The sequence below is a fragment of the Mastigoproctus giganteus genome, chromosome 1 (assembly GCF_048544385.1).
Source record: "Mastigoproctus giganteus isolate SK-2022 chromosome 1, ASM4854438v1, whole genome shotgun sequence".
In the NCBI taxonomy this organism is placed as follows: domain Eukaryota; kingdom Metazoa; phylum Arthropoda; class Arachnida; order Uropygi; family Thelyphonidae; genus Mastigoproctus; species Mastigoproctus giganteus.
In genome coordinates, this window is record NC_143575.1 from 143,970,899 (window position 1) to 143,994,108 (window position 23,210).

Below are 23,210 nucleotides of genomic sequence, written 5' to 3' on the forward strand. Positions count from 1 at the left end.
AGAGACTGCTGGGAGCCATTGCGGTACAAGTAAACACATGGGTTGTGTTAGGGTAGCTAAGAATAGAAACAGGTGCAGGTATACTTGCGTGTACACCAATGCTAGGAGTTTAGTAAATAAATTTGATGAATTTGAGGTATTGCTCAAAAAGGCAGATATTGTTGGGATATCAGAGACGTGGTGTCACACAGATATAAGGGATACAGAACTACAATTTGGGGAGTACAACGTCTACAGAAAGGATAGACAGGATAGGAAGGGGGGAGGGGTTATGCTATTAGTTAAGAAACACATAAAAACCAAGGAAGTGAAGCCAGTCGACATCACTGGACAGTGCAGTGTTGAGTCAGTTTGGTGTGACATAAGCATTGGGAGATCAAAATTGAGAGTAGGAGTGTGCTATAGGCCTAATGACTCTGATGAGTATAATAAGGAACTGTACAGGGAAATAGAGTGGGCCAGTAAATCAGAGAGTCTTATAATGGGAGATTTTAATTTCCCAGATATTGACTGGAATTTGGGGGCTGGTTACTCACACACTAGGAGGGCTTTTGTGGATTTATTGGATGATTGTTTTCTACATCAGCATGTTCGGGAGGCAACTAGAGGGAGTAATACTCTTGATTTGATTATCAGCAGTGATTCTTCATGCATTAAGAATCTGTAGATAAATGAACCACTAGGTGGCAGTGATCACAGTGTGCTGAAGTGGGATTTACTCAAAGAGGTAACTACCATTAGGGGTAAAGGGAAGGGTTATTGCTTCCGTAAAGGCGACTACGATGGACTGAGACAGTATTTAAATTCTATACAGTGGGACCAACTGATGATGTTACCAACAGCAAATTCAAAATGGGAAGCATTCAAAGAACTTATCTTGGAAGCTACTAGGCTTTACATACCAACTAAAAAATATTGTTCAAGGTTTAGGCCAAAATGGATGTCAGATGAACTAATGAGGCATATGGCAGAGAAGAAAAATGCACGGGATACTTACAAATTAACACATGACACAGAAGCCTATGATAGATACAAGTTGATATGCAACCAAGTTACAAAGGAGGTTAGGCAGGCGAAGGCAGATTACGAGAAATCCTTGGCAAGGGATGCAAAGAGTTCTTTACTTATGTAAACTCTAGAAGGAAGGGGATGAATCAGATTGGTCCACTTGATATTGATGGGTCAACTGTTGATGATCCTGCTCAGGTAGCTAACAAACTAAATGAATATTTTGCATCGACATTCACACATGAGGAGTTATTCAGCAAGGGGAATGCCAGAGGTGTATTCAACTCTAGCAGTAAGCTACAGAATCTTGAAATAACTGGGAGTAAAGTGGAGGAGAAACTGTTGAAGATAAACACAAGAAAAGCACCCGGGGTGGATGGGATCTATCCAGTTATATTAAAGGAGGCAGCAAAGGAAGTAAGCAAACCCTTAGCCATAATTATGAGAGCTTCCTTGGACTCAGGGGAGGTACCCATAGACTGGAAATGTGCAACTGTGACCCCAATTCACAAAGGAGGATCAAAGGCTGACACAAGTAATTATAGACCTGTGAGCTTAACTTCTGTTCCAGGAAAATTAATGGAGGCACTGGTTAAAGAAGCACTGCAGGATCATTTAGACAAGACTTCAGTTATAGCTCAGACACAGCATGGTTTTGTTAAGGGGAAGTCTTTCCTGACCAACTTGATTGGATACTATAATGCAGTCACAAAAGAACTGGATGCAGGGAATAACTTTGATATTATATACTTGGATCTTAGAAAGGCTTTTGATACTGTTGCACATGGAAGACTGCTACACAAATTGGAGCAGTGTGACATTGGAGGCAAATTGCTGCTATGGATAAAGGGGTGGTTGAGGGGGAGAAGACAGAGAGTGGTAATCAATGGACACTGCTCATCGTGGACTAATGTTATTAGTGGAGTCGCTCAGGGCTCAGTGTTGGGTCCATTATTGTTTTCTGTATTTATAAATGATATTGATGATGGTATATCAAGCTTAATGTCCAAGTTTGCAGATGATACAAAGGTTGGCAGGGTTGTCAAGGACACTACTGACACTATGCTGCTGCAACAGGATCTGGAAAGGTTGAGCAGATGGGCTGAGAGGTGGCAAATGAAGTTTAACATTGACAAATGTAAAGTACTACACATGGGAAACAGCAACCCCAGAGCAACGTATCAACTCTGTGGTACTACACTGACAGTGGTAGAGAATGAAAGGGACTTGGGGGTGGTTGTGCAGGCAGATATGAAGTTCTCTGAGCAGTGCAGACGGGCTGCAAGAGTAGCTCATGGAGTATTGTCAATGATATACAGGAATTTTTCCAGCAGGGATAAGGAGGTGATTATTCCATTGTATAAGGCAATGGTCAGGCCACACCTAGAGTACTGTATACAGGTCTTGAGGCCTCATTTCAAGAAGGATGTAGAGCTGCTGGAACGAGTACAGAGAAGGGCAACAAGATTAGTGAATGGAACAAAGGGGTGCTCTTACGAAGAAAGGCTTAAGTTTTGCAAATTACAGTGTCTGGAGACTAGGCACCAGCGAGGTGATCTGATAGAGGTGTATAAAGCCTTGAATGGTTTAAGCATGCTCAATGCTGATGGGATTCTTCCTCTAGCTCAGAAAAATCACCTGAGAGGGCATAAATTCAAATTGAGGAAAGACAGATGTAGGATAGACGTGCGGAAACTTGCCTTTAGCCAGCGGGTGGTTGGTTGGTGGAACAGACTTCCATCCCTTGTGGTGGAGGTTGATAGCCTAAATAAGTTTAAGGCTCAGCTGAACAGGTATTTTGAACGGACAGAGGGGTGAAGTGGAAGTGGGTTTTTTTTTTTTTTTTTATTTTTGGCTGATGCTGCATAAGCTTGCTTTCTTGCATCAAATGCCTCTACTAATGCTAATTTCCATTCATTATTAAATTAACAAAGATTTATGTTTTTAGGAAGGGAGCATTTGGTTTAATCTATTCATTCTATTTCAGTCATCATCATTCATACAAAAGAAACAGTTTGCTTGCCAGGCCAAGTTACTTTCTTCAAGAGCAGGTTACTGGGCTTCCTTCCTTCCAGTGGAACACTAGGGCATTGACTTCTCTGGACTCCAAGACTTTCTTTTAGCTTCTCGCTCTTTTCTTTTCCAACTTCAACTGGAATGATGCCGACAGCGAGCTCCCCCTCTACATAACACACAGGCATTTCTGCACCACCTCTTTTCTCTTGGTGCCCTTCAAACCTTTCTGTGTTTTGCTCCTCTTTCCAGAGAAAACTTCCTTTTTATTGGCTATAAATGGGAAAAATTACCCTTTTCTGGCCTGTGATGTTACAGAAAATAACATATAAATGGAAGGAATCTTTTGATCCCTACATCACAGTCAGTCACCAAAAATGCACATTTCCTTTTTTGGTAATCATCCCACTATATCATCTCTGTATCCCATCTCCACTGTGACAATAAAAACATCTTTAAGCAACTCTGTTGGCGTGAGAACCCAGGGTCTCCTGCTGTCCTTCCTTTCACGTGATTAGTTCATTTCGAGTCAACTTCCTGTGATTATAACAATCCTTGATCTTCGTTGGCCTGTATGTGCGTCTCCAAGCTGGCATGGCTTTGCCTTATCCCCCCCCCCCCATAGGTTGAGAGGCATGTGTCAGCAAGTTAGGGCGAAAAGTTTCACAATCCCCATACACCCACACCTGCTCCTTGCAAAAATGGGATTTTTTTCTATTCTTTTAATAAATACTGTGGGTTCCTAATGTGTATGGTTTTGTAAATTATCCTAAATATTACTGTAATTACTAAATTACTGTATTAGTAATTTAGTAATAAATTACTAATACAGTAATTTATTACTAAATATACTTCCCGAAGGATGGCACTGACTTGTTAGAAATTAGTTTTGTGTAAACAAAAGCAGTTTATGGTAGCTACAACGTCAAGTGCACTCTGAAAAACATCTTTCTGAAGGATGAGTTGTTAAATTAACAAAAGAATAAAAAGTTTATCTGAGTTGTTTACATGCACTCCCCCGCTCTCCACGGGAATAAGGTCAGTTGCAATTGTTACCCCAGTTCAAAGAGTCTTTTGCTATCGTATACAGCAATCTATTTTTTGTGCCATTTTATCTGAGCTGATGTCTTTTTCGGAACTTGTGTCTTTAAATTAATTTAAATTTGTTATATTAAATCTTATCTAGCAGTGTTATGGCGAAAAAACGTAGACGGACAGAATTAAGCCTGGAAATTAAACTAAAAGTTATACAAGAGGCTGATAGGATGGAAAGAAATAAAATGGACATTGCAAAGGAATACAGCATCCCTTTACTTACTTTATCTACAATACTGAAGAACCGAAAAAGACGAGAAGAAGTGTGTGACACGGGAGCAGCGATGAAAAACAGGAAACGAATTCGTGGTGCAAAACATGAGGAGCTTGAAACAAAACTTTTCGAGTGGTACCAACAAATGTGTTCATCTAATTTGCCAATATGAAGTCCGATTTTGCAAGAAAACGCAAATTATCTAGCTCAGCAACATGGGATTAGCGACTTCAAATGCAGCAGTGGCTGGCTCCAAAGATTTAAAGACAGGAATAACTTGGTTTTGCGAAATGTTTGCGGTGAGTCTGGATTAGTCAACAAAGAAAAGGCTACAGACTGGTTGTGTTCTGTACAATCCATCCTTGAAAAATATGAGGCAAAGGATATTTTTAATCTTGACGAGGCAGGTTTATTTTATAATTTGCTGCCAAACAAAACATTTGCTGTTCAAGGAGAGTCTTGTCATGGTGGAAAATTAAGTAAACAAGACTCACTCTTCTGTTATGCTGCAATTCAGATGGTATTACAAAACTACACCCACTTGTGATTGGTAAGTTTTCCAAGCCAAGATGTTTTAAAGCAGTTAACCAACTTCCCTGTGATTATGAGGCCAATAGAAGTGCTTGGCTTATGGTCAAAATTTTTTTCAGTCTTGGTTATCAAAATTGGACAGAAAAATGGCTTCAGAAAAAAGGAACATTTTGATGATTCTAGACCATTATACAGCACATTCTGCCAAGACACATAAGTTGAAAAATATACGACTGTTGTTTTTACCCCCTAATACCACCAGTTTAATGCAACCATTGGATTAAAGCATTATTTATAACCTCAGGAGAGCATATAGAGCCTGCCTGATAAGGCACGTGATTCGCAACATAGAAGGAGGGAACAATTTGCAACCAAATTGGAATGTCTTTGATGCTATCTGTAATCTTGTTATTGCTTGGGAAAGTATTACATCAAGTGTAATAATCAACTGCTTCAGAAAGAGTGGCTTTGGAAAGAACATCATCAAAAAACATGGTCCAGCAGACAAATGTGATAGCAACAGTGAGGAATGGAGGAATTTGAAGGAGCATATGGATTTTGTTGGTGAATTTGAAGAGTTTGTGAAGGTGGATGATGAAGTTACTACCACTGCAAAGTCAACACCAGAATAGCTGCTGGTTACCAAACAAAACGATGATGTTTTTGTTACCAGTGACAGCAAAAGTGAAGAAGTGCATGCACACTGCCATCTAAAAAAATGCCCAAAATGCATTGAACATAATAGAGAATGTGTTGGCCTACAGTAACATTGATAAAGAAAAAAACTATTGCATTTGATAACATCTGTGCTGTAGTTAAAAATGCATATAGGACAAAAACTTTGCAAACAACATTGGATTCTTTCTTTAAATTAGATTAATTTATTAAAAAGTTAATGGTTTGTACGTCTCCTTTTATATTAAGATTGTAATTCTTTTTACTGTGATACTAAAATATTGTATATATCAAAATATATACTGTACAATATCGTCATTTCCATTAATATTACTTTTCTCTTAGTTTATCTTAACTGGTGTAATTTTCTTATTATGTCAGGCATGTTTGGCTGGCTATTGGAAGTTGAATTGTGAAAGGCATACCAAACATGCCATAGGAATTTTCATGAAGGCATTCCCAAATTTAGTGATATTAGAAAAACTAAACTTTTAGAAGAAAAAAAAAACTTGAAAGACAGAAAAATATTTTAAATTTAGGTCAAGCCAATAGTAGTAAAGTGTTAGCAAATGAAGTTTAATTTATTTTATCAAATATAATTGCAAAGAATTCATTGCCTTACACTAGTGGTGAAATAATAAAAAATGTGTAGTGTCATCATTAGAAGTGCTTGCTAGCATCTTACCTGAAAAACAGAAAGCTACCATGATTAGCTCTGCCAAAAATATTTCTTCAAATAATCATACAGTTTCAAATCTAGTTCATAAAATGGCAGGTGTAATATTCAATGAATTATTAGGTAGAATTGAAAGTTGTGTATTTTTTTTCACTGGCACTTGATGAGTCGACTGATGTTTCAGGCTGTTGTTGTTGTTTTGGTTTTTAGGAGCATTAGCAACTAAGGCCATATTGCTCCAGAGATATGCGGTGGTCATTCCCTGACCTTTCCGCATCCTCCATATTTGGTGGCTCACGGGCTCGAACCCCGGTCTAATCAAGAAGCGTGTGCCACGCACTGCTGCTCCTGCCCACCTGGCTACGGAGGCGCCTATGTTTCAGGCATATCACAACTCGTGCTTTGTTCATTTGATTCAACACGATGACAGCTGTGAAGATTTTTTGGCTATTTTGCTGCTTACTGGTCATACAACTGTAAAAGATGTATATGACGCACTTACGAAATTTCTCAGTGTGCAAAATTGATCTGAATAAACTTGTATGAATTGTTACCGATGGTGCGCTTTCCATGATAGGTAAAAACAAAGGCCTTATTGCTTATCTTAATAGAGATGAAAGGATACCTAATTTTGTGTATTGTCACTGTTTGATTCATATTGAGGCCTTGTGTTCACGAATGAAAGATTAAAAAGAAATTATAGAATGTCATAAAGTCATTGTTAAAGGCATCAGCCCTTTTATTGCTAAATCCCCAAATAAGCAATTTCTAAAAATATTTTTGGAAGATCTTAAAGCACTGCATTCTGATCTTATTACCCATACAGAGGTTCACTGGCTCAGTCATCATGGAAAGGCACTCTCCAGAATTTGGGAGGTGTTTGAAGAAGTAAAAGCTTTTCTAATAGAAAGTAATAAAGAAAACCTTTTTAATGAAATTTTTACTAAAGATTTCAAGATTACACTTTCATCATGGTTGACATCTTTAGCCCTTTAAGTGAGTTAAATTTGAGGCTACAGGGAAAAGATAAATTTGTGGTAGTTTTATATGAGGAGATTATGGCATTTCAGAAAAAACTTCAAGCGTTTCAGAATCAAGTTTTAACAGAAAGTTTGCTACATTTTCCTACTCTTAAAAAATGTCTGGAAACTGCTGGGGAGTGCCCATCATTTTTAATGAATCTAATCAAAGGCATCGGTACTGGCAGGATATTTTGCAAGGATGGTGCAAAAAAAAAAACTATAGAAGAACGACGATTATCCAAACCACTGCCTCCCCCCAAAAAAATTACAGTATCTACTTTTAGTGCACTGGTTGTTATGCTGAAATATTGCTTCTGCTGCTTAATGTATTCATTCCCAATTATTTATTTGAAGATATACTCAGTATACCATAGAAATAGTCTTAATTTGGCATTACAGGAGTTAAAAATCAAATTTTGGTTTTAGCTACTGTGTTGAACCAGAACAGCCTCGCATTACTTTGATGCATCATTGTCTTTTGTACCGTTGTATGTACGGGAGTATAGTGGTGGTGGGGCAGTTAGCTTTCACTCAGTCTGCTGCCACTGTAGTGTGAGGTTATTGTAGGCATTTTGTTTCTAATCACTCAATGTTCGAGTTTTTGTTTGTGGCTATTTAAAAGTGAAATACTGTGTAATTTTGCTTTTTATTTTAGTACTGTTGCCCCTTTGTGTTAATAATGGTGTCTACAGAAAAAGAAACTGCAATGTGTTGTCAATAGAAGACAAGATAGACTGGAAAAGGGTGAAACCAGTGTATCTCTTGTTAAGATACTTAATGTTGGTAAAGCAACCAAGCAACCATATCTGACATAAATAGTGGACAAAATGAAATTTTGAAGTTTGCTTCAAAGTTAGACAACCAAGATGGCTCTAAAACAGGAAAACTATGAAAAAAGCTAGTGATGAGAAATTAGAAGACACTGTTTATTTATGGTTTCTACAAAAGAGAAGTCAAGGCAAATCTATTTATGGACCTCAGTAATGCGAAAAAGCATTACAATTGAATCAAAAGTTTAAAAGCCCATCTGAATTTATTAAAGCCAGTACAGGATGGCTGAAAAATTTTGAATCTCGAATATAAGAGAGCTTGAAATTCAAGGAGAAGCTTTATCAGGTGATGTTCTGGAGGCAGAAGCTTTTAAAGAGTCTTTTCTGAAAATGGCAGAGGAAGAAGATTTTTCGAATGATGAAGTTTACAATGCAAATGAAACTGGTCTTAATTGGAAGTCACTCCCTCGTAAATCACTTGCATCACAACGCAAAATGGCTGCTCCTGGTTTCAAAGCTAATAAACAGCATGTTACTGTGATGGTGTGTGCAAATGCAAGTGGACAGCATGTTTTACCATTGTTGGTGATTGGGAAATCCAAGAATCCAAGATGCTTTAAGGTTGTAAAGTGCCTACCAGTATGATATAAAGGACAGAAAAGTGCTTGGATGAATTCCAACATTTTTTTGGATTGGTTTAGCCAAAATTTTATTCCAGTGTGAAGAGGCATCGAGAAAATGAGAGTAAAGCTCGTAAATTTTTGCTTATTATGGATAATGTACCATCCCACTTGAAAAACTGAATTCAATTGACGAGAACTTCATTGTCAGGTTTTTACCGCCAAAGGTTACAGTCCTGCTGCAGCCAGTGGATCAAAGTGTTATAGAAAAACTAAAAAATATGTACAAAAAACAAGTCTTGCCTCACTTGCTGCTACCAGAGGGAGATGAAGAGAGCGTGGTTGAGTTTTCAAAGAAGATCAACATTAAGGATTGTTGCTACATGTTAGCAGCTGCCTAAAACATGTTGTCAGAGAGAAATTGCCTGGAACATGTCGGAAAGAAATCTGAAAAAGGCATGGTGTAAACTTTGGGTCGCTGCCAAAGAAATGGTCACACGTGCAAGATTTCACTGAAGACATAGGTGAGATTGTAACTTTATTTCAAGGGATTCCCGGGTTTTCTGAGTTTGGGCAAGATAATGCAGAGGCATGGTTAAACAACGATGCTGATGATCCTGGTTATCATATTTTAACTGAAGAATAAATTGTTGCATTAGTCCAGGATTAAGAACCAATTTGTATTGTGTCTGACTTTAACCAAGATGATTCTGATGACAAAGAAAACGAAGCGGGCCCACTCACGCGGAGGCCTTCACTGGCTAGAAACTGTAATGGTATGTTGTGAACAACAGTCTGAATGCAGTTCTACGGAGATACTACTATTAAAGAGGATTAGAGACCATGCCACAAAAAAAAGACAATCTCGCATGGTTGAAAGAAAAATTCAAGATTACATATTTTAAAAATAAACCTTCCCAAGATTCATTATACTCTAATTTGTGTACAATTACTTGTGTTTGTTTATTTATGTTTATGTATAGTGTGATTTACAGTTGAAACCATGTAAAACAATTAGGTAAGTTCAAAATAAATGTAATATATAATATGCATTGTTTCTTCAAAATGTTTTGGTTATTATTTACAAACCATTTCCTAAGTTAATTATTTTTTTATAACAGCTCATATTTCAAATAACAGTAGTAATACCCTTGCTTATGATAATTTAATTGTAGGCCTAATTGCACTTTGTTTCATATAAACTGGGTATTCACATGTATGTTTGATTAACCGAACCAACTTTTGTCCCAATTAGTTTGGATAATTGGCATTCTATTGTATCACATTAGGGTCACCCAGTAAGTTTTTACATATACCCATTTGTATTGTGTGTGTAAATTGTGTAGTTCTATGGTTGATTTTCCTGTTTTGCTGGACAAAAAAAAAAACGTTTCTGGAGGATAAAAACCTTGCTATCTATGCCTGAGGCTGACTAACTAAGCCATAGAGTGAAAAACACCCATAAAAATTCCTTGTGTTCATCGAAGGGATTCAAACCTGGGCCTTTTCCACTCATTGTGGGGAGGATGGTGGTGATGATACCACTGTGCTGTTGTGCAGACTGAAGGTGGTGCATGTGGGAATAAATTTTCTGTTCACCAAATTTTACATGCAATATCTTAATTAAGTCAACTTTGACTGATTTACTTGTAGAGCCAAGCCAACGTTTCATGATTGGTGGGAGAAAGTACTGTGCACACTCTGAGCGCATTCGGAGAGTGAAAAAGAAAAAGGCACAAAATTTTGTCATTGGCAATGAAGATTTTATGAATGCAACTATATCAAACTATATTCACAGAGAAGCCGAGAAGATTGCAATTTTTATTTAAAGATGATGTAAATTGACGGTGTCTAATTCTGTTTTGCGAGTTATTTTAATTTTTTTCTTGTTTTGATAAATTACAGGCAGTTCTCGCTTTACGAGTTCACGTTTTTTTTTTTTTTTCCAAGTATCAACAAAATCGAAAATATGAACATTATTTGCAAAAAAATGAATGTTAAACATTCATAAATACCGCATTTCAAACTACGCACATAGCTATACAATACAGCAGAGGCGGCCAACTTAATTTGTGATGCGAGCTACTTTTTTTTCTTCAAAATGTGCCGTGATCTACCATCTCAAGAATTTCATTGCACGAGGTTAAAAAAGTTAATCAACACATATTGAAAAATGTTGTTTATAAATTTTAAAATTAAATACAATTCGGAATTCACACATATTTAAAATTTTAATTTATGCGAAGTTTGTCTTCATGTCATCTGCCAAGCTTTCAAAATCGGGGATATACTGTTATAAGGCCAACGGTAAAGAACCTTCTGTAAGCAAGTCCGTAAGAGTAGAGCGATTCTTCGTCTTTGTTTGTTTCAAATACGAAAAGGCCGATTCACATAGGTATGTGGAACCAAAACAAGAATTTAAAAGTTCACTGCATTCCCCCCCCCCCATATTTGGGTACTTTTCTCGGCAAACGTATCTCCAAAAAGTCTTTTTTTTTTTATGAGCTCGCTTTTAGGAAGATATCGTTTCCCAATGTAATAATTTCATTTTCAAGTAATATTTTTTCCGTGCGAAAAATCTCAGCGATTTTTTCTGCAGTTTGTTTCGTATTTAAGTCGACATTAAATGGATAAGAAATATATTGAACAATGTCTTCAATTTTTTTTAAAATCACCAAATCTAGTTTTAAAATCATCCACAACTTTCTCAATTTCAGAAACATATTTTTCACTGTTACATTCAAAAACAGGATATTTTTGCAAATGATCTTGCATATTTGCAAAATGATCGAATTCTTTTTTTTTTTTAGATCCTTAGCCATTGCCAAAAATTGATATTTATATGTATAAATGCTACTAATCATGTCAACCACATTTTTATTTTTTTCCTCATAATTCCAAATTTAGATTTAATTTATTGGTAAAATCTGCCAAAAAAAAAAAAAAAAAAAAAGCCAGATTACACAACCACTTCCTATCTTGCAGCTGCTGATAACCATCTCCCCTTTGTTAAACAAATTTTTTAATTTCATTAGCAAATTTCGAAATCTCTGTAGAAACTTACTCCGACTCAGCCACCTCACATCTGTGTGTAATATCAGATCTGGTTCATTTTCATTGAGTTGCAGTTTCAAAATTCTCCTTTGAAGAGATTGTCCTCTGATGGAATTCGTGATTTTGAAAGCTATGTCCATAACACTTTTAGTATTTAATCTTTTGCTGGCTAACGCTTGTTGGTGGATGATACAGTGGTAACTGAAAATATCTGGCAATTCATCATCCTTTTGCACAATGTGATGAATCCATTAAGATGCCCCGTCATTGTTTTAGCTCCATCTGTTGTTATTGATACAAGCTTAAATAGTGGTAATAAAATTTTTGAATGCATTAAATAATTCAAGACCTCTAGTTCTTTCTTTTAACGAAATCCATACGAATAAAATTGAGCTGTATCACTGACGTCTGTAGATTCATCCAGTTGTAAAGAAAAGGACATACCATTAGCAATATAAGCATGCAGTTGTTCGCTCACATTTTTACTCAGTTTTTCAATGCGTTGCATCACAGTATTTCGAAATAATTGCAGATCTCGAAGAGCACTTTTAATTTCAGTTTTGTTCTTAAAATTTTCAAAAAGAGAATGTTATTTCTAAAAATGCGTCTTTGATGAATTGACTATCAGAAAATGATTTGTATTTGTGATTTGTAAATGATGGTACAGTTACTGCTTTTGATTGTAAATTAGGTGTCATGAAGAAATTTTGTTGTGCAAATAATCTGAATTTAAGTTATTTTAATTTATATTTTTTTAAGGTCACTATTAGACAGAAAATCCAATTGGCATTTATCATGGCGTGTGTTGAAGTGCCTTTCTAAATTTACTTTTTTGGGTATAGCTATGAAAGCATTGCAAATCAAACAACATTTTTATTTTATCATTACAAAAAAATATTCTAGTTCCCACTCTTGATGAAAATACGTTTTATTATTTTTCGTAGTATTCGTTTTAAATCAAATCAAATTAATGTATAAGTACTGTCCAGTTATTAATATTAAGTAAGCTAAATAAGAATTTCACACATACACTATGCTCTCCACAATGAACTACATGAATTTCACTAGACAAGCCTAGTGGCTGCGCGGTGACAAGAGTAGTCACGTGGTTCAACATATTGGTGATAATCATATGCAGTGGGGCCCTTAATAATAATAAAACATTTAAATTGGCTAATTTATTTATTATTATTATTATTATTATTAATAGCCATATGGTGCAAGGAAGCCTGAGACTTCTGCTGCACCAGGCAAAAAAGAAAAACTTTCTGAATTACCCTGAGAGAGAAAACAAGAGTCAGAAGTAGAAGAGAATCACCAAGAAAGAGAAGAATGATGATATCCAGCTGAGATCCTGGGTGTGCCAAGCCCATACTCACTAGATGTGAGCCCCTAGGGATCTTTTTTTATATATATTTAAAATTCATTGTGATTGACCGAAATTAAAGCCGCAATCAACTTGTTGGCCACCCCTGCAATATAGTGTACCCCGCTTTACGATATTAATCCGCTACCATCGTAATTCAAAAATATCGTAATGTGAACCCAAAAACACATTGTTTTTTGGTAATTCATTCCATGACCTCAGAAGTTCACATTTTTGCTATATAACTCCCTAAAAGTCGTTTTTATATTGTAAATACAAATTCAAATCATTAAAGGCATTGCACTTTTCATCGTTATTGCACTTTTCATTGGTTCTTATATGTAATAAGAACCAATTTTGAACGGCTTTGTGATATTTTTCTAAAACACATTTCTGGAAGTCATGACCATAAAACATTAAAAACAATTTGCACTTTCTGGTTTATTGGGCTTTTCTATTACTGCAAGCAATTATGAATGGGTAGTAAACTCAATGCATTTGTGAAAATACTGATAGCTGGAATTGTGTGGGTTTTTACGTTATTATGGTGAAATGTGTTTGCCCTTTATTGAAATCTTGAATCATATAAAAAAATAAATAAATTCTCAGAATCTTCTCTTCTTTCCTTTTTTTTTTTTTAAGCTTCGTAAACTTGTTACTCTGTGCAAATCATGTTAGTTGCAATTTGTGCATTCCGTTTAAAAAATGCTTATGTAATGCATGCTATTGAAATTTATAAAGAAAAGAGAAGATTATCTTGGAAATAAATGCCTCTTGAAGCATTTCTGAAAAAGACGACTTCTTGTGCAACAAACCAATGAGTGCAGAGTCAATAATGAGTGATCAACGAGTGTGCATTTAGTCGATGATGATGAGGAAGAATAAACATTTTTTTACATTTGTAAGTCATAAATAATTTCTCTAATATTATAATTTGCTTGATTTTACAAGCTACGTTTTCATTTCTTTGGATAAATCAATCATTGTTTAAACATAAACTAATGAGCTAACTAATTTCATTGTTGATAATGAAATTAATGGGAAATAATTTCTGCTTTACAAGTTTTCGCTTTACAAGCACGCACTAGGAACAAATTAACTCGTAAAGTCGAGAACTACCTGTATGTGAATTAATATTTTAGTTTTTTTTTTTTTTTTTTTTTGTAGAATTTGTATCGTTTTAATGTTTCAATAAATTAATGAAAATATTAAAAATTGTGTATTACTTTGACAAGGTGGTGCACTTACATCACCTTGCACCATGTTTCTGGTGCCCATGATTAAAGACCTTAGTGACCAATTCCAAGAAAGATTTGAATACTTGGAAGAGCATCTCCCAAAATTTGAATTAACGATAAATTACAGAAATTTTGAATCTGTAACTTGGAACAAATTTCAATCAAAATGAAATAGCAGCTGCTGAGTTAGAGCTTTTTGATATGCAGTTGTATTTAGCTGTGAAATGTCTTTTCCAACACAAAACTAGTTTAACATTCTGGGGTGTCTTCTGACTGCAAAATATTTACTTTATTACAAGAGTTGCATTCAAAGTGCTTTCTATGTTTGGATCAACATACATGTGTGAAGCCGACCGGGCTAGCCGGGTGGCTAAAATGCCTTCCTGGCAACCCAAAGGTTGTGGGTTCGAATCCCGCCTCGGGCTTGGATCTGAGAAGTGCAAAAACCTTGGAAGGTGCATTATGGACCAGAAGCCGATGCACCAACTAACCAAAAAAAAACGCGTGAAAGTGCTTTTTCATAAATGAACAATATCAAAAACAAAAAAAGGACAAAGTTATTGACATCACATTTGGAAGAAAATTTGTGATTATCTCTTCAAAGTCAAGGTTCACACTAATAAGGTAATAAATATTAGTGCCCAAAAATTTTAATTGAGAAATATAATTCTTGTATGTGTAATATAGCTAAAAAATTAATTTAAAAAAATGCATTTTTAATCTTTAAGCAAAAAAATTTAGATTTTAATATATGGTGCTCACCTGTATTGTAAGCTGAAAAATCTTGCATGCTTAACGCAAAAGGTTAAGAACTGCTGGTGTAGACTGTCAGTAACTGCATGAATCAGCAAGATCACAATGTGCCGTCCAACAATAACACCCCTTCTTGAAATCAGTCAGCTTAGTGCCTCAGCAAGAACAGTTAACTTGTGTGGCTCATACACCATATATACAAGTTTAAGTCACTTGTTTATCCAAAAACGTCCAATAGATTATGAAAGCAGAATTGTCTGGATTCTTTTTTTGGAGGGTAGTATATTTGTATAATATATAAATAAAATATATCCACCATGACCTGGAGGCCAGGCAATCCTGCTTTTGTTACGTTGAACTGGTGTTCAAAGAAAGTGCATCACTTAGGAATTTCAAATTTCTGGCCCTTTTTTTGCGGTTATGTTACATTAATGACTAGCATCACAAATAGAAATATAAACAAAAGATATTTATTAATAGTTAAGGCAAAGCAAAATAATATTTGACAGGTGCTCTCAAAATATTCCAAAATGAACATTTGCAACCTTTATACACCTGTTTTGGTAAACACGACAGTTATGGCTGAAATGTTATCAGAAGCCCTCAGTTTGCTTCAGTTTATCATTTTAAATGGAAAACAAAAAAAGTTCACCATTTGCAAACTAATATTTAGTTGAACCGCTTCTGGCCGTGATGACAGCAGCACACCGTTGAGCCATTGACAAGATCAATTTCTGAAGATAATCAACTGATAGTTTGTGGTTCCAAACACGAATTATGGCTTCCTGAAGTTCACGAAGTGTCTTTGGTTTCTTTCTGGCAACTGCAGATTCCACACGATCCCAACAGTTCTCTATAGGATTCAGGTCTGGGCTGTTTCCTGGCCAGCTAAGAGTTGTAATGGACCATTCTTCCAACCATTTTTTCACCTGTAACAAATGTAAACACATTACTGTCGAACCTCTAATGCAGAAATGAAGCTAAAATAACTGCAGAAGTGCCTACTTACACTTTTCACCTGATGACAAGGAGTAGAGTCATACTGAAAGATGCAGTTACTTGGCAGGTTGAAATGGTCTCTAATGGTTGGCAGCAATTTGCACCAGTGGATACCTGGCTGTATTTCCAATATAGCCAGATATCCATTGGCATTTACAGAACCTTTTATAAACTGCAGGTGACCTACTCCGCAATATGAAATGCACCCCCATATCATTTGGCTGGTAGGGAATTTCACTGTAGACACCATACAGTCTGGATGGTATTCTTCACCACTTCTACAACGAATCGTTTGTCTTCCATAAGAGCCATGCAGGTTGAATTTCTTCTCATCCGAGAAAGAAATTCAACTGTTACTGCACTTGCTACAACTCCTGTATGTTCTTCCCATTCTCTTTTCAGCTCAGATGAAGCGTTACGGTTTTTAAGGCATAAGCGCTTAACGTGGTCCTGTTTTGGCATAGAGACTCTTTTGCGTCCGGTTCCTTTTTTTCCATCAGCAGATTTCTTGAGTTTGTATTCTCCAGTATTCTTGAGTTTGGAAGGAAGTCTACTCACTGTTGACTGATTACAAGACACTCTATAAGCAATATGAATGGAAGAGCATCCTTCCACACGTAAAGCAACAATAGCGCTCTTTCTTCATGGTGTCAACTGCCCGTAACTTGCCATCCTGACACATGCAAGGAATGACTGCAACTCTTGCAGAGCATACTTATAAAGCTGAAAGTAACAGCTGATGCAATATTACTTCATCACCTACGCATGTCAATCTTATCTGATGCAGTCTGTAAGAAATATTGCCATATACTTACGTTATTGGGACAAGAATTACAGTTTTAAAGGGTGATGCACTTTCTTTGAACACCAGTGTATTATTAATAAAAATTAATAATGTTACAATGTTCCCTACCATACCAAAAATTTACTTTTCAACATAATGCTGTCACAAAGTGAGGATTGTAAATGTGTGGTTTGAAGAGAGTAATATTGCAACTGCATGGAGGCCAGCACCGAGTGCTGATGTCATCTCACTCCAACTGAACACCTTTGGGATTACTTGGAACAGAAAATTGGGTCAAAGCCTCTTCATTAGCAGAATTCTCAAATGCTTTAAAGGAGGAGTGCAGCAGAGTGTCGCGAACTTTCTATCAGAAATGAATAGAATATTTTCTGCGATACAAAACCCCAGGGACTCACATCTGGTGAGTATGGGTTTGGCACACCCAGGGTCCTCAGCTGGATATCATCATTCTTCTCTTTCTTGGTGATTCCCTTCTACTTCTCTCTCTCTCTCTCTCTAACTTGGAAAGTTTTTTTGGCTGGTGCAGCATAAGCCTCAGGCTTCCTTGCACTATATGGCTAGTAATAATAATAATAACATTGAAACAGTCGTTTTGGATGAAAGTGAGCAACCATACTATTAATTTCTTTGAATAAAGATTAAACTAATATTTGAGAAATTATGAGGCTTTCCTGCTATTTGGATGGGTCTTCTGATAATGCTGATAATTTCTTTATTGAGTTTCTGAAGAAGTCATTGAAAATCTCAAATCCATTTTTGGCTGGACTTTAAGCTTGGGAAACAAAAAAAAAATCAGAAAGTGCTAAATCTGGTATGTTGGACAGAAGACCACAGTGATTGGAGTACTTCGTAAGAAATAATTGAATAGAAATCAGCAAGTATGGGGGAGTATTGTCATGATGCAAGTGGCAGTTCTTTCAAGGAATTGGCACTTTCATTTTTCTGACAAGTTTCACCAAACAGCATTGTGTGATCACCTAGAAGTGCTTGTTAATGTTCTTGGTGCACTGTATGACCAGATTCTTAAAGAACAATACCAGTAAGCCATGATAAACAAAAAATACAATGACCTTCACTTTGTTCAAGTGTTACCATGCTTTATTGGACCTTGGAAAAGACAGTCTTCCATTGAGAGGATTGCGCTTCACTTCCAGGTCGCAGCCACATGATCATCAGTGAGGATGTGAAACACAAACTTGGCTGAAATTCTTCGCATTCCCAAATCTTGTGTTAAAATTGACTGACACGTGGCCCATAAATAATACCAATTTCACTAGCACATTCAGGGATAGATAGTCAAAGGGATGTCATTTCTAATTAAATCATGAATGCAAGCTATTGAATCATTGCTTTTTGTAGTTGAAGGACAGCCAGAGTGAGGATTATTTAATCTATATTGTACACTGGGTTGGTTATACATTTACCACTCACTGCCAGCTGGCCAGGGCTTACATTGCGGAGATATACTCCTTTTTATATCCCCCGTCAAAATATTGGAATGTATGTTTATACAACTGATATTGAACACAATTCACATCTCATTTGAATATAATATTACTGACATTTGTGCATTGCATTAGTCAAATATTCGATTAACAAAAGTCATAGTGTATTGCTGTTTAATCAGTTTAATTTCAGCTTTTTTTTCCTTCTGAACTTTCGGTCCATCACGTATCTGTGATGATGCGCCTCCGTAGCCAGGTGGGAAGGAGCAGCAGTGCATAGCACACGCTTCTTGATTAGACCGGGGTTCGAGCCCGTCACCACCAAATATGGAGGATGCGGAAAGGTCAGGGAATGACCACCGCATATCCCGGAGCAATATGGCCTTAGTTGCTAATGCTCCTAAAAAAAAAAAAAAAACAAAAAACCAGTATCTGTGATGAATAATATCACGATCCTACAGTCGACAACTGATATGAGAGAAATCTTTGTTTTTTCTAGTCACGTCTGGCTATAACCTAATGCAGGTGTTACTCTTAGTGCTGGAATGGGATGCTGCCATGGCAATTTTCCTAGATGGATTGGGATGTTTGTGATGCCTGCAGTCACCTTGATTGTGGTGTTAGTCTGGCCTGGTGGATCTGCTTTGGAGTTCTGTTTTTCTATAAACTGTGAGGTATGTATTACTGGGCATCTGTGCTTATATAATATCCATTGTAGTAGCCAAATTCATCTGAATAGTTTCCTTTTATTTTAGTTGAAGCCCAAATTTCTGTCCCATATAGTGCCACTGGATGAATAACACGATGCACATATTCCTTTGTGGTTTTGTATTTTCTATTATGCAGGAAATATTGCATTCTGATCCATTTTATTTTAGACATCTTGTGAAGAGACTTGATGTGCTGTTTAAACTTAACTTTAGGATCATTTTTGATGGACAATTTCCCCTCTTTAGTCTTTGTAAACAACTGAAAAGTCTTTGACATCTTCTTCGAAAGTGGTTTTTAACATTTGGTAGATTTCTGTTGTCCTTTTCCCTAGAGAAATTTGATGCAAATTCACTGCTGTCTGATATCACTCATTTTAAAATGCAATGAGACAAAACATGTAAAACAGTTGACACATGCTAATTCAGACTGACTTCAGATAAACAGGTGAGTCTGCACCACTATTTCTAGGTAAGTAATAGTAGTGTGACTAGTCACCAAACATGTTTCTACAAGTTTCAGTACTCTATGACACTGCAATTTCAAGATACAAATTCAGCCCCTGGACATTTTATCCACACCTCATATTGTATTGTTTCGTTTGTTAACTACAATTACTCCGTGACTTTTATCAAAAGTCATGGAGTACTTGTACATAAAAGCTAAAAGATACTGGGTGCTCCATAGTTTTACACATGACCATACACACACCATGTCAGAGTTATTTGTGATTTGATGGAACAAAATCTGTTATTTTTTAAATCAGCATTTCAGAGTTGTCTGTTTTCTGGATGAAAGCCTGAGTTTCTGAAAGGGTGAAAAAAAGTGCAACCTCCCCCCCTCAAACTATTTAAATCTGCCATCGCATGGAAAGCACCCAAGAGATCCTTTGATCTAGATGAACTGGAACCAAGTCATTTTGCACATGGTTTAAAAGAATAGTTACCCTAACCAGATGCTAGTTGTGAGAGTGAATTATGATCACGTGTACATGCGAATACATTAATGCACCACATAGTGAAAGTGATATTTTTACTTCAGGAAATCAGAAGACGTTTTCTTCGATGTCCGGCTGCACTCAATATCGCTCATTTGAAGAAATTTATTCGCTTGAAATACGGAATCCCTTCTTCATATACAGTAAGTGATCTCATCTGTTTTAATTTAAATGTTTTTTTGCTCACTTGTAACATAATGTAGGCTCATTTTAACACAGTTTTTTTTTTTTTTTTAATTCTTTTATTGTTTCTGCATTAAATATCTTAATGCACATTGCAGTATTAGCTAGCAATTAGGATATTGATTGGTAATTTCCATATATTTTCAGCCTTTTAGCCAAGGTTGTTCTGTGAAAATGATTATCACAGAGAGCACTGAAAAAATTTACAGGCAACCAAACTTTTGTTTTTTTCATAAGAGCAAAATCACTCAAAATGACACAAGTTTGTAAAGTTCACCAGCAAAAAGCTGGTGAACTTTTATATAAATAAAAAAAAAGGTGATATAAAAGCCCCAGTGACACTTGTTTGTATGCATGAATTGAAGTTATGTGTACCATCTGGAAGTAGCAGAAAAATTTGTGGGAAAATAGAATTCAGTCATGTGCAATGTGCCCCCACCTCCAAACTGATCAAGAGTGCACAATTAAAAGAAACCACTAAAGCACATATTGATTATTTTGTTTAATTTTTGATTTGTATTAGAAGAACAGTTCAAATTCCTTTCAAACAGTCAGATTGAGACAGCTCATACATGTGCGTATTCTTTGAGCTCCAGAAAAATTGTTAGTATGCATTTTTACAGACACTTGAATATTTTATGGACTTTTACAAACATCCAACTTTAGCTCTGTTTTACAAATTCTCCTGTCCTTTTATTTAGTGATAGTTGTCTGCTCTTGATTCTGATTTAGATGAATCTGATGAAGAGATTATGCTGTTCGTAGGCCTTAAAAATACACTAAAATTCATCAGGCATTGTAAATATATTAAAATTGCTTACCTTTACTAGGGAAAATTCAGTATTATAAGCGGGTTTTTTTTTGGTTTTTTTCTTAGTACATTTCCCTTCTCTTGTAATACATATTTTTGATTGCATAACTCATGTCTGGAGAAGATTTTTTTTTTTTGCTTTTCTCATTTATATTTCTTTTAAGAACAACTAATTGATTCATACTAAGGATTGCTAGTTTAGTATGAAACTGAAGGGGTCGATTTCCTATAGTCTTTATAGTAACTGGCAAGCCATGGGTACATTATGTTCAGTTTGGGAGTGAGTCAGTTAAGAATGACATACTTTGAACCATCCCCCAAAGCTGAAGAAATTCCAAGCCACGGTATCTGCAGGAAATGCAAACTGTATTTTGGAACAGAAATTATTTTGGAAATCTACATGAAGAAGGACTAAATAGTAAACAGCACTTCATATTGCAATGTGCTTATGAACTATCTCAAATCTGCAGTCTGGGTCAATGTTCATGATTAATTTGAAAAGAAGTTTGTTTTATGGCAAGGCATTGGCCTCATAATGTCTACACAATTACCTAAAACCATGCAAGGGTATCTGGGTTGCTGTAAAAGCCTGAAATTTGGATTTTTGCTGCAGCGATTTGGTTAGGATTTAACAGTTTATTTGGTGAACGCAAATCAAATCACCTTCATCATCATGTAATCTGTAATCTATCGTTAACTTTGTTTGGTAGTGCTTGATTAATTTTAAAGGGACTGAAACTGTTTTTTCTCAAACATTTTTTCTGTGGAGACAATTAATGTAAAACTGCAATATGTGCTTTTTTTGGACTTGATTTGTCTGCTAACCTTGAAAATTATCTAAAACTCTTTTTCTTGCTCAGAAATTCTAAAAAATTATACAAAAATATGGTATTATTTTTAATTTTGTATAAAATATTTTGTATAAAATTATACAAAAATATTTATAATATGTACGGCACTATTAAACAAGAAAATTGATTGTAGAATGCAGTAAGGTTACAATTAAATTGTAAATTTCACTAGTAATAGGCTAGATACCTATCAAGACTTAAGAAGAGAATTGTTTCATACTTTAAACTAATCTGTTAAAACATGCTGTTTCAATGATAGAGCATGTTTTAAAAGAGAATTATGAATATGCTCAATAGCCGTTATTTCACTTTCGCAGTTAGTCTGTGCTTGAAAAAAATTGATGTACAAGTTCTAATTTTTGATGAGCATCTTTCACTGAAACTTCTTGTTCAACCACGGCAGATTCCTTGTGTTCGCACTTCAGATTTCAGAAGGTTTCATTACGTCTGCAATGAGTTCCTCTTCATTCGTACATAGCATTCAATGTCCGCATCCACTTCTGCTTAATCTTTGAAGCTTTAGTTTTCCTGTAAGTGTGATGACGCACATGCTCAAATATTTCTTCCCTATTATCGGACTTGTCTTCACAGTTAATGAGGAAGAAGTATGCAAAACTTCACACGCTGCATCATTCAAGACATCAAATCCAACATGTTTGAAGCAGTTAACAATCCCTTTTTATCAACTTCATTCCATGCTGAAACACATAAATACATAAATACATTGTCTGCAGGATGTCAATTTTGCATTGAATTTTGCCTTAAACACAATTACACCTTGATGTTATATTTGGTGGTAGGTACTCGACAGTGATTGCACATAGGTCGTTTACTTGACAATGAGGGGTGCAGTTATCCACAAACAGCAAAATTTTTCTATTCTTCTCATTCATCCTGTGGTCTAAGTCTCTGATCCATTCTTCGTAGATTTGTGATGTCATCCATTTTAGTTTGCTCAGTACATATTTGGTAATGTCTTCAAACCTTTGAAGAATCTTCTGGGCTTTCCCAATAATTAAAAGAGGAAGCTTCTCTGTGCCAGACATATTTGCTGCTAGGAGAATGGTAATCCATTGTTTGGCCTTCTTTTCCCTGCACTACATTTCTTGCCTTTAAATGTAAGTGTTTTATCTGGTAGCAATTAAAAAAGAGTCCAGTTTCATCAGCATTGAAGATATCATTGCGGTTACGTGTCAGCAAAACATTTTTTTAAACCATTTTCCTTCCATTCCTTTGTAATGTCAGTGTTCATTGCTGCACTTTTGCCACACATTTTTTGAAAGACAGGCCATCATGAGCCTTAAATTTCTGGAACCATCGATCTAAACTTTTTTAAATTCTACAATATCCATTCATTGTGTAAACAATTCAGACTT

The 23,210-nt window shown here is 35.8% G+C and overlaps 1 protein-coding gene across 1 annotated transcript in view; it reads left to right on the forward strand.

The window, feature by feature from the left end:
* Nucleotides 1-23,210, forward strand: part of LOC150091174 (uncharacterized) — a 234,173-nt gene that overhangs the window by 200,533 nt on the left and 10,430 nt on the right. Inside the window, exon 8 of the mRNA XM_090374566.1 lies at nt 20,034-20,132. Within this exon, the coding sequence (XP_090230692.1) occupies nt 20,034-20,132 (99 nt within the window). The remainder of the gene's footprint in view (nt 1-20,033; nt 20,133-23,210) is intronic.